Source organism: Tursiops truncatus, chromosome 1 (assembly GCF_011762595.2).
Source record: "Tursiops truncatus isolate mTurTru1 chromosome 1, mTurTru1.mat.Y, whole genome shotgun sequence".
Taxonomy (NCBI): Eukaryota; Metazoa; Chordata; class Mammalia; order Artiodactyla; family Delphinidae; genus Tursiops; species Tursiops truncatus.
Genome location: NC_047034.1, coordinates 167,296,080 through 167,308,371, shown reverse-complemented (window position 1 = coordinate 167,308,371; position 12,292 = coordinate 167,296,080). Strand labels below are relative to the sequence as shown.

General features: G+C 59.8%; 1 protein-coding gene across 2 annotated transcripts in view; it reads right to left on the bottom strand.

Moving 5' to 3' along the window:
• Positions 1–344: 344 nt before the first annotated feature.
• The window catches only part of RAP1GAP (RAP1 GTPase activating protein), a 50,485-nt gene continuing 38,537 nt past the window's right edge, over positions 345–12,292 (bottom strand). Inside the window, exons 15-25 of one of the 2 annotated variants that reach the window (XM_033841756.2) lie at positions 11,974–12,045; positions 11,274–11,360; positions 10,707–10,844; positions 8,758–8,889; positions 5,658–5,767; positions 4,574–4,729; positions 2,881–3,004; positions 1,788–1,890; positions 1,264–1,397; positions 984–1,025; positions 345–608 (exon numbers count right to left, since the gene is read on the bottom strand). In XM_033841756.2, coding sequence (XP_033697647.2) covers positions 1,017–1,025; positions 1,264–1,397; positions 1,788–1,890; positions 2,881–3,004; positions 4,574–4,729; positions 5,658–5,767; positions 8,758–8,889; positions 10,707–10,844; positions 11,274–11,360; positions 11,974–12,045 — 1,065 coding nt within the window. In that variant the 3' untranslated portion in view covers positions 345–608; positions 984–1,016. The other variant, XM_073794651.1, reaches the window with a different exon arrangement.

The window sequence follows — 12,292 nt, the reverse complement described above, 5'->3', positions numbered from 1 at the left end:
CACCGGGGGCCCCAGGAACCCCAAGAAGCAGGGTAGGGTGATGGGAGGTCTCTAGGACGACGATCCTCCATTCTGGGGCAGGTGCATGGACTCACAGCCTTCAGTGACCTCTGAAATAATCTTGTCCATTTATAGCAGAAGCGCCCAGAGAGGGAGAGTGATTTGCCCATAGTCACAGAGCAGAACCCAAATTAAAAGCTAGGACTTAGGACTCCCAGCCCAGTGCTCATTCTACCACACCTCACACCCCACGGCCTCCACAGTAGGCTCTGTATGCACTGAGATGTCTCAACCCCCCCCTTCCAGCTCACTCCCCCTGAGTCCAGAGGGACATCCAGGGGTGATGGATGGCCAGGCCTGGAGTCCTGTTTCAAGTGACCACTCCCTGCCCCAGCCGGCCCCCCAGCCCAGGGGGTGGGGATGGTGCCAGCAGCTTCCCCGCTCCCAGGTCTGGATGGCTCCGCCCTGCAGAGACAGCCCAGACAGTGGGCCAGGAGGAGGGCTGGCGAGGCGGGGGCAGCCCACAGGCTGGTGCTGGCCTCGGGGGCAGAGGTCCCGTCTGCCTGGATTTGACACAGCATCTTCACCTTGTGCTTCTGTGGCCTCATCTGCAGGGTAAGGGGAGACGGAGGCACCGTGAAGCCGGGGGACAGATGCGGAAGGGCCCACCCTTGGAGTTACAGGCTCTGGGTCTTTCCATCCCACTGGGAACCCCCTAGACCCCACCCTCCCAAAAATTCCCAAGTCCCTTTCAGGCTCCCATCAGATCCTCCCAGAAACTCATGGGCAGAGGTGAGGCAGCATTTATTAGCCCCATTGTACAGATAGGGAAACTGAGGCCTGCGGTCACTTAGCAACTGAGTGGCAGAGGACTCAAACCTAGATACATAGCTCTCACCCAAGAGAGGTGACAGAGGAAGACAGAGAAGCTGGCCCACCCCCGCCCTCTCCCCACCAAACAGAAGCTGGGGGCTGGTACTGACCTGCTCAGTGTCACCTTCAGAGGGGCATCCTGGCTAACAGCCCTGCACAGAGATGGCGGCAATGCAGGTGACAGGACAGACGACATGGAAGATACACGCAGGCAGAAGTCACTGGCTGTGCCCAGGCTGGACGAGCCCAGCCCTCCAGGATTAAGGGGGGCCCTTGGTCCAGCCCCCATCCCTGGGGACCCCTGGTGGCTTTGATGCCTCTCCCCAACAGCCAATCTCCCTCCCAGGTAGGGCTCCCCATAGGGCCAGGCTCCAGGCCACCCGTCCCCACCGTGGCCAGGCCCCCGGGGGCTGTGCATACCAGCTGGGGCGTGTGCTGTTCAGATGCTTCCAGCTGGATCTTGATCTCGGGACATGCAGGGTCCCCCGACTTGCCGGCGTCTGGGTGGGGTGACCGAGAGGGGCCTGGGGAGGGAGGCAGGAGGGAGCCACCTCACTGGCCGCGGGGAGGCACCAGGGAGACGGGGGGCATGGATGGGCGGTCGGCACCAGTGCTCCCCAACCCCACCGAGCCCCTCCCTCTGGGACTCCCACCCTTAACTCCCTTCTTTACCGCCCCCCCCCCTTCCTGCATCACCCTCCAAGGCCTTTCTGGAAACCACCAGCCCTCCAAGCCACCAACCACCCTAGGCTGGACAATGACCAGCCCACTGTCCCCATGTCAGGGGCAGTCCCATCACACACCCACCACCTGGGGCCTGAGAACTGCTTTTGACCCTCTGTGCCCAGCCCTGTCCCCTGCCCACCACAAGACTGGCCCTGCTTGTGGTGGGGGAAGCTGGCCCTGGCCAGTACCTGGGGAGCTGCCCCCACTTGTGGTGCTGACACTGTCCTCCAGCCACGTGCTATAGATGAAGGAGTCCCGCTTGTGGGGCGTCCCCGAGGATGAGACACTCTCCTGGGGATGGGGGAGCAGAGAGAGAGGGAGGTCAGCCCTTGGCCATGGCACTGGCTTGGCTGCCCTCTCCCCTCCTCACCAGCCCCTCGCCGCTGCAATCCACAACCCCCGACCCTTGCCCCTCTGCAAAGAGGATGAGGGCCCAGCAATGTCTGCCCCAGGGGGAACCAAAGGAGGACAGAGTGGGAACAGACACAGACCCAGGGGCGCACGTGCACACGCGCACATGCGCTCCCATTCATTCATTCAGCAAACATTTATTGATGTTCTCGTGAGCCAAGCCACCGAGAGAAATCAGGAAAGGTCCCAGCCCTCCGAGAGCTTGAAGAGGAGAGGAAAGACAGGCTGTGAAGAGACACTAGTCCAAGCCCCACAGGGCAGGGCCTTGGTCTGCACTGTCCCCTCTGCCCACGCAGCACCTGGCACGGGGCGTGGCAAGGAACAGCGCTCGCCAAAGGACTGTTGAGTGAAGCATGACAGACAGGTTCCAAGGACAGAGCCCAGGGTCTATGAGAGTGTAAAGGGGGCTCCTAACCTACCCGGGGACCAGGAAGGCAGGCTTTCAGGAGGAGGTGACATGAGGCTGAATTGAGAAGGATGAATACGAGTCAGTCAGACAAAGTGGGAAGGAGGAAGCAGGTAGCGCTCCAGACAGAGGAATGGCGTGTGCAAAGGCCCAGAAGTAGAGTAAGCCTGGTTGGTTTGGGGGACTGCAAAGGAGGGCAGAATGGCTGAAGTGGTAAGAGACGAGGGTGGGGAGGGAGGGGCTAGATCTTCAACGGCCTCAGAGATTGGGCTGTGGGGGGTACCGGGGAACCACGGAAGGCTTTAGAGTAAGAGAAGGTCAGTCTGCATTACTCCTTTGGGCTGAGTCCCTTGATCACAACTCAACCACACCCAGCCTCATGCTTCCACCCAGAGCATCTCCAGGGACCAAAGAGCACCCCTTTCAGGCCGTTGTGGGGCACCTCCCCTCCCTGGGCCTCTCACCAGGCCTGTATCATCCCCGTCCACACCCTCTGCTTCCTCCACGACGCTGGCGAAGCTGCTGGCACTGGACGAGGAGCGGGAGAAGTCCTTCAGCACTTCTGCTCTCTGAGCTGCTGTCTCCGCTCTGCCACAGACAGCATCCTATCAGCCAGCATCCACACTGGGCACCTCCTGGGCCAAGACCCCATGCCCCTGCCCTCCCGGCCCAGGGCGGCCCAGCCTGCAGCCAGCCAAGTGCCTTTTTGGCCTCTTACAGCTCCCTGGGCCTCTGAGCCTCCCCAATGCCACTGTCCTTGCTAACACGCGGATCCTATCATGCCCCTCCCCTGCTCAATTCCCTCTCCTGGATCCCCACTGCCCCAGATAAAGTCCAACTTCCTTGGCTGGATGCTCAATCGTAACTATTAACAACAATACTGCCATCTAGTGCAGGTTTGCTCTGTGCCAGGCACTGTTCTAAGTGCTTTTCCCCTAGTTATCTCATTGCTATCATTATTAGACCCACCTTACAGAGGAGCAGACACCGAGGCACAAAGAGGATGGGCACACGGCCCGAGGTCACGCAGCCATAGGTGGGAGAACCGGCAGGACCCAGGCCTTCCAACTCCACAGTCTACTCTCTTTTAACTCTCTCACAATTTTGTCCCATGCTCAGGGCCTTTGTGTCTCCTGCCCGGAGTCTCACTCCTTCCCTCAAATCCCAAAAAAGTAAATTTACCTTTGGAAAACCAGCCAGGGGTCGCCTACTCAAGGAGGCCCTCACTGATTCTTCCTTGCTGTGGGAATGACCCTCTCTGCTCAGCTTTGTCTCTCCCTGTCCCTGTGGCCCTCTCCTGCTTCTCTGTTCACTTGCCTGACTCTTCAGCCCAGGCCGGGTCCTCTCAGCAGCCCCCTCACCCCCGGCAGCCAACGCAGAAGGGGCTCAGCCAACAAGCACTGAACGGAGGGGCAGCCTCCTGGCTGGCCTCCCTGCTTCTGCTCCTGCCCCCACCCTCAGAGCCTTCACACGGGGACCACAGTCAGCTTGTTAAAGCACCACGACTCCTCTTAACTAAAATCTTCCAAAGCCTCCTTGCCAGTCTCAAAGTTCTCACATGGCCTTCAAAGCCGTGACCTAGCCCCCACCCGCCTCTCCAACCTCATCCCCTCCACTACCGGTGTCCGCCTGGGCCCAGCCTCACTCATTCAGCTCCAACTGCACCAAGCATGCCTCAGGGCCTTTGCACTTGCCGTGTTTCTTACCTGAAACCCTCTTCCCTCTGCCATGCCACTGTAAGTCAGACCTAACAGGGCTGACTCCTCACTCAGCTCCCAATTCAAACCCCAACCCTTGGTAGATGTCTTCCCTGAGCACCCACCTAACGCCCCACCCCCACTCATTCTTCATCATATCCTCTGCTCTATTTTTCTATCATCACTATCTGGAAGTAGCTTATTAGGTTATGTTATGCTGGACTGTCAGCTCCACGAGGCAGGGGCCGTGTATGTCCAGCTCACTGCTGTCTTGCAGAGCTTGGCATGCACAAAGTGCTCAGCGGGTGTGTCAAAGGAGGACCTAGGAGAGTAATCAGGCACCCTGCCGCCGTGGTATGGCTGTGTCAACACTCCTGGCAGGCCTGGGCCCAGACAGGGGGTAGAAAGAAAGGGCCCACCACACCCAAGCCCCCCGGCTCAGCATGCCCCGCGCCCCAACCTGTTTTTGGTCGTGGGCATCTCTGGGGAGCTCTGAGTGGATGAGTTCTCCGACTTGGGCTCCTGTGAGACGTGCCCACTGTCTGGGGTCTTCTGGCCAGCCGGGGGGCTCTCCCTGCGGGGCACATGGGGGCAGCGGGGGGATTCAGCACCAGGCCTGGCATCAAGGGTAGAAGGAGGCCCAGGTGGTGAGAGGAGGTCATGGGTGCCTCCTGTCTTGTACCCACACCCTACATCCTCAGGGGCCAGACCCAGAGCAGTCCCTGCAGCTCCTGGGCTGGCCTGGCCAAGGAGGGGGCAGGTGCTGTGGGAGCACCTACCGAAGACCCTGTTATGGATAAGGAAACTGGAGTCCAGAGATGGGAAGGAACCTGCTCAGGGACGCGCAGCTAGGACATGGCGAAGCCAAGACTCGAACCCTGGGTTCATGGGATTCTGGGCTCTCTTGCCTTTGAGGACAGTGCCAGCTCCACTCCTGAGGCCTCAGTGCACCTGCTCCCTGCTTCACATGCACTGCACCCCCCCCCCCAGCCGCAGCAGCACCATGCCGTTGGTTGTGTTCTTATCCCTATTTTTCAGATTGGGACAGTGAGGCTCAGAGAGGGACAGTGCCTTTCCCAAGGTCACACAGCCCCAGTGTCGTGGAGACAGGACTCACACCCAGGAACTATCCTCTGCTTCCCGGAGGCTCTCTGCTGGTAATACGGTGTGCTGTCCACACCCCGCCCACACAGATGCACTTACAGACCTCCATGGACCAGGCCTCAAATCCCAGCTCTGCCCCTCACCAGCTGTGTGACCTGGGCAGGCCCCTGACCCCTTGACCTGTGGCTCCTTGATGTGCAAGGTGTGAGCCCCTGGGAGCCGGCAGAGCTGGGACTGGATGATAGGGCTTCATGTTAGGCGACGAGCTGGCCGTGGTGCCTGACGCAGAGCAGGGACTTGACCGTGTAGCTGTCGCCGGTGGGGACAGAGGGGGAGAAGGGTGGGAGCTCCCTCTTGCCTGCTGTGCTTTGCCACTGAATGGGGGTCGGGGGAGCCAGAGGAGACGCAGGACGCCCTCCTACCCTCTCTGCTGCACCCACCTTTTCTCCTGCACCTCCTGTATGTTCTCAATGCCGATGGCACTGCTGCGGCGTGAGCCGAATGGGCCCGACTTCTTCCTGGTGGGGCTCTTTCCAGGGACAATCAGGGACTGCGGGGAGAGGTCCCAACTCAGTACCCACCTGCTCCAGGAGCCCCTGTGCCCCCCACATGCCACCCTGGGGCCCTGCTGCCCAGGCCCTGAAGCAGAGACAATGAGCAAGAAAAATGAGAGAACTGTCCATCTCCAGAGAGGGCCGTCCTAATTTACAGATAAGGAAACAGGCCCAGAGAGGGCAAAGGCCCCCCTGAGGTCACACAGCAGGTCTGGACCCAGCATCTTAGTCCAGGAGAAGAGCAGAAGCCTGAGGGAGCTGGACAGCCACTCTGGGCTGGGACTGGAGGAGGCCAAGTCCTCAGAATGACTGCTGCCTCTTTGCCCCCAGGACTTCATGGGACCTGCAGCCTACGGGCAGCGGGGAGAGAGCGGGTGAGGCAACCCAAGCCCCTGCCCCCTGCTACACCTCGGATCTCCAAACTGGTTGGGGGAGGTTCTGGCCGAGCAGTTGAAAGATGCCCCCGAGCCCAGGTTACACATATACAATGGTGGGATGCCCCAGGCACCAGAAGCATGTCCCCCATTTCTCTGGGGAGGCGGGAAGGTGGGCCCCATGGAGGCACAGATGGGCAGAAACCCCCAGGCCAGTTCATGGTCGGGACAGGGAGTTAGGGCAGAGGAGGGCGGTGGCGCTCCATGCAGAACTGGCGATATTGGGGGACGTGCAGCTGGACAGAGGGTCTCTAGGTACCAGATCCTAAAGGCAGGGACTGGGCCAGAGTCCCAGGGGGCAGGGCAGGGCCAGAGCCCCTGGTGGGGGGGGCACTGGCACTGGCACAGGTGCCAGGCCCCAAAGCAGGTGCTGAGCGCCATCAGAGCTGCTGGCACTCCATCCTGCCAGCCCTCGGGCCTGTCCCGGGGGGAGGGGGGCAACGTCCCCAATATGGCCTCCGTCCTGAGGGCGAGCAGAGAACAGCGCGTGCAGGCAGCCTCCAGAGACGGCGGCCCCGCGGACGACAACCTCTTCCACGGTTCCTATGCCTATGGCACTGCCCCGGCGTCCGAATCTACTCGCACTTTTCCCAGGAATAAGCAATGACTGGCAAGCAGCAGAGGGTGGGAGCAGAGAGAGAGAGACAGGCATAGAGAGAGTCAGAGAGACAGAGATGGCGGGAGGGGGAGGCACAGAGAAATGAGACAGGGAAAGGAGGGAAAGACAGACAGACACAGACAGACAGGGACAAAGAAGAGAGCGGGGCAGGGGATTGAGAGAGACAAGGCCGGGGAAGGGAAGGAGAGAAGAGGTGGGAGGAGACACAGAGAGAACAGAGGAGAGAGATTGACAGTCACATGAGAAGGGGTGCAGAGTGAAACACGGAGAGACAGACACAGAGATGGACCCGGGGAGCAAGACGGACAGAGACGGAGAGGGAGGGGCAGGCACAAAGGAAAAATCAAGGGCGAAAACAGTTTGAAAGAGGAGAGGGAGTAAAAAGACAGGTGCAAGAGGACAGAATTCACAAGTGCAAGAAGGTGGAGGGAGGCAGGGGGTGGAGGAGGGGAAGAGAAAAAGGGAAGGGAAAACAAGGAACGAGGAGAGAGTGGAAGGAAAAGGAAGCAACATGAAGAGAGGGGACAGTTGTGCAAAAACAAAAACAGAAATGGGTCTGGTTACTGCCACGGTGGGTGCTGCTGGTCTGGCCCTGTCCCTGGGGCCCCTCTACAGCCACCCACAGGAGGCTGGGCCACTCTGGCGGGGAAGGAAGGGAGTGGCTAGTGAATTAGGGTTGGAGGAGGGTGGGCCTGCTTCTCCAGTGACAGTGGGCTTGGTGACTGCTGGAACACAGAGGACTCGCCCTGCCTCCCTGGCCAGGTCAGCCCATGGGGCAGGGGTGGGGTGGAGGGGGTCCCTCCTGCCACATGACACAGCCTCACAGCACCGAGCACAGGGCTTGCTTGGCATGCAGCAGTCAGTCCGTAAATGATGGGTGGGTGGGTGGATGGATGGATGGACGGACAGACGGATGGATGGAAGGACGGGTGGATGGAAGGAAGGAAGGAAAGATGGATGGGGAAGGGGCAGCGGAGCAGTAGGTGCAGTGCTGGGGGTGACCACTGGGCAGTGGAAAGCAGACTGGCCCACAGTTGAGGGCCTTATTCAGCCTTTGTGCCCAGCACACCCCCTGAGTGTTAGTAGCAGAATCCCGCAGAGCCTGGCAGACAGGAAGTAATCACACAGTAGGTGCTCACTCAGGAGAGGCTCACACAGAAGCCCAGGTCCTGACACACAACAGGTGGGCACAACCACAGAGGCCCTGGCACATAATGGGTGCTCACGCAGCTCATCTCCTGACACAGAGAAGGTATTCACTGATACCCGGGGCTTATCACAGCAGTCCATTTCCTGACACATGGTGGATTCTCATACAGCAGCTCAGGGCTGGGCACACAGCAGACGCTTACAGAGTTAGGTCCACGCAGTAGCCCAGGATCTGACATACAACAGGTGCTCACAGAATCTCAGGGCCGGGCCCACAGTAGGTGCTCACAAAGTACATGTCCACACAGCAGCCCGGGTCCTAACACACAGTAGGTGCTCACACAGCAGCCCAAGTCTGGACACACAGCGGTACCCACCAGCATCTCAGAGCCAGGCACACAGCAGATGCTCACACAGAAATCCAGGTCCTGACACACAGTGCGTGCCCACAGCCTGACACACAACAGGTGCTCCCAGAAACTCAAGGCTTGACAGGAGGTGTCCACACAGCAGCCCGATCCCCAGCATACGACAGACAGTAGGTGCTTCATAAGGAATGTGACACGGAAGCTGCCCCAGAACAGACACAGCTGAATAAGGGGCCAGGAGGTGGGGCGGGCCGAGGAGCTGGGGAGGGGGCTGCAGGCTCTCAGCATCCCAGTGTCACAGCCTGGGCACCTGACCCCATGGAGGGCAGTGGCTAGACCTAGCCTAGAGCCCAGGATGAGCCCTCGGACAGCAGGGCAGCGGGGGGGAGGCGGGGCCCCTGGGGGAGGGCACTCACTATTCCAGCCGCCTTGGCCAGGTCCGGGTTGTTGGGCGCAAAGCTCCCGCTGTGGCTGGTGGACACGGTGTTGGGCTTCTTGTTGCTCAGCCCCATGGCATCCATGGACTGGCTGCGGCTCCGGATGACCCGCTGCGAAGGTGGCGGTAGGGGTTTCCTAAGGCCCCATCCCCTCAGGGAAACCCAGGAGCCACCGACGCCAATCTCGGTGACCCCAGGAAGTTCCTTCCCATGAGACCACACGAGAGTCAGGTCCACGTGTGCCAAGGGTAGTGTGGGCCTTGACTCTGCCACCAACTTCCTGGGTCACCTTGGGCAAGCCACCCCACGCCTCTGAGCCTCTGAGCCTCATGGCCGGTCGTGCAGTTGTTGTAAAGCCCGCAGAGGACGCTGGGTCATGAGCAAAAGCGTGCACAGAGAGACCTCCAGAAACCCCAGTTCCCTCCTTTTAGCGTCTCTCAGGGCTTGTTTCTTCCTTGCTTTTCTTCCCTCCCTCCCTCCGTGCCTCACTTTTGTCAGTCAGTCTGCACTGAACGGCCGGGTGCTTTACATTTGCTCTCACTCAATCCGCCCCAGGAAGCAGGCACTGCCACCAAGCCCATTTTACACGTGATGAAACTGAAGCAGAGGTGGGGCTGGAACCCAGATGCCAAACCCAAACCCTTGACCGTGGGCTCCGCTGCCTCGAAGAAGGTCTGTAACTTAAGCCCGGTCCACCATCCAGCACTCACCAGATGTGGGATCACTGGAGGCCCCCTCAGAGAAGACACCCCAGGTCCGTGTTCCTCCCACCCACTCCCTGTCTCCAGTGAGCAGAGGCAGGGCTCTCTTCAAGCCTCTTTCTCAAAGACGTTCTGTTCGCCTCAGCCCAAGGCAGGCCTGGGCAGCTGGGCCAATCCTCTTACGCAAACCCACACCTCCAACTTTGTGGCCTGCCCTGGGGTAAATGTGAGGCCCCAATAGCCTGCTGGGCACCTGGAGGATGGGCAGTCCTCCTCCTGTGGGTGGAGGACACAGTGGCAAAGAGGCCACCGCCTGGGGACCTGCAGCCTGGGGGAGTCCAGGCCCTGTGGGGGGAAGAGGAACTCTCTCCTCCTCTGTCTCTCACTTTGGATGGTAGTTGCTGAGGTAGATGGGCAGGGCTTTGCATTTTGCTTCTTAACTTAGATTACACTGATCTAACTGCTTCACAAATAATTCTCAACAGTTGTATGAGGTAAGTTGCCATTACCCTAAACAACAGATTAGAAAACCTGAGGCTCAGAGAATGCTCAAGCTGGTGGTAAGTGGCAGAGCTGGGATTTGAACCCAGGGTGTCTATGCTCTTAACACTAAGCTAAACTAGAGATAGCCAGGGTGGGTCACACGGCCTAAGGTCATGCAGACCAGGTCCCTCTCCTATAGCCCCTCGTTCACCTCCCTTCCCTGACCTCTGTTTCTTTCTCTCGGTCAGGACAGAGGCTTCCTCCTCTCTTCTCTGCCTGCTGACCTGGGAGCCACCACCCTTGGCACCAGAGGGCTCCAACCTTCAGCACAGCTCCCAGGCAGACTCCGCCCCCAAGCTTAGCCCCGCCTCCAACCAGCAACTCCTCCCCCAGCCAGAGCCCACCTTACAACTCCCAACCGCAGCTCTACTCCAGGCCAAGACCACCCCCCCGCCAAGTCTAAGCCCACTCTAAAGCCCAGGTCCACCCAGAGGCTCACCATCACCCAAACTCTACCCCAGGTGCGTGCCCACCTAGTCCGAGCTCACGCCTATTAACTCCACCCGTGACTCCACCCTGAGCCACGCCCCCACCCGACTCCACCTCCAATGTGACCTCACCTCTAGCCACACCCCCACACCTTGTAGCTAACGGCATCCCCCTGCTGTAGCCCAACCACGGGCCCAGATTCCAAGAAAACCACACCCGTCCCCCTCCGCACCCAGGTAGACCCCAGCTCTTCACCTTGAAGGACTCGAAGAAGCCGCCGCCCCCGCCGCCGTTCTCCATCTTGTCCTCGTCTCCACCCAGGCCCATCATGGACTGGCTGTGGATGTGCAGTTCCTCATAGAGCGTCTCCAGGAGGGCGGCCCGTGTCCGCTCCTGAGGGCCAGGCCGGGGCCGTTAGGAGAGACCCCAGGGATCAGCCCTTCTTCCCACATTTGCAATCGTGGCCACCTTCTCTGAGTGGGAAGTGGGCCTGGGCTCCAGAAGCCTAGACGGCTTCCCTCAGGCCCCTCCGCAGCACAGGCAGCCCCCAGGGCTCGACGTGGCCCCTCAAAGATCTGACTTCATGTCCCCACGCCCCTCCTCCACTGAGTCCTCTGTGGCAGCCCGCCTACCTCCAAGGCCCTCCTGAGCATTCCTTATGAACCCTTACTTCCTCTCCCCTGACCCTGACGCTGCTCATCTGTAAATCTGTCCTCCCCCAGGCAGCCTTCCCTAAGGCCAAGGTCTGAACACAGCTCTTCTCTCCCCAGGGGCTGAAATTCTAAGGGGTGGGGGGATTCAACCCCAAGAACCCATACTCACCTCTAGTTTGGCAAACTTCTCTGCCTTGTAGCAAGCGTATTCAGCATTGATCAGTTTTGTCAGCAAAAATTCCTGGAACTCAGGCCCCTGGGAGCCCCCAGCGTGGAGAAGAGAAAGGGGGGTCAGGCGAACACAGAGGCAAGGGGCTGGGGCTCCTGAGCCACGCTCTGCTGGGGCCTCGGGCTGCCCTCTTCACTCCCAGAAGGGCATCTCCTTGGGCTCAGCTCCCCAGCCCAGGCACCTGTGAGCCCTATGCCCTTCATGGCTGCCCACCCCTCGGGAGAGCTGGGTTGGGGTCTCCCACTGCCTCAGTTTGGGGGATTGGGGGGTGCCGAAGCCAAGGCTCAAAGTGAGGGCTCCTGAGAGGTGAGAGAGATGTGTGCCCCTCTCCCCGAACATTTTAGAAGAAGGTTGAAATTGTCAAGAAGACAACAGAAGTGAGGAAAGGCCACAGAGTCTGCTATACCAAATGTAAAACAATGATATAGTCTGTTCTGGGACGTTGTAAAATAAAGTCACAGTTTTTATCAAGATGAACAGAAAAGCCAGGCCCCAGCTGCTCAGTTAGGGGAGCCCGGCTGCCCTGGCACACAGTGGGGCTTCAGGACCTCGTACAGCAGAATGTGCACCCTCTCAGCCCCCACCCATTTAGTCCTGCTCTGCCCATGATGGGGGGGGGGTGCTGGGGGCTGCCCCTCACCTTCCTGAACACAGCAGGGTCCGGGAGGGGTGGCCCGAAGAAGGGCACATCGTCTCTCGCAGTGACGGAGACCTGGAAGGGAGGGCAGCTGTCCCCATGGAGTCCCCACACCAGCCAGAAACCACTGATTCACCTCCCTATCCTGCCCCGTGCTGGGCACAGGGCTGCCCCTTGGCGGGGGAGGTTCAGTGACTGCCGACTGGATGGGTGAACCCCAGGATTTCAGCTCCTCCATCCTTGGTCCTGAATTTGAGTGGTGGGAAGGGTTGGAGGGTCTCAGGAGTCATGAGGATGGAGAGGGAGGAGGAGGCTAAGGGGC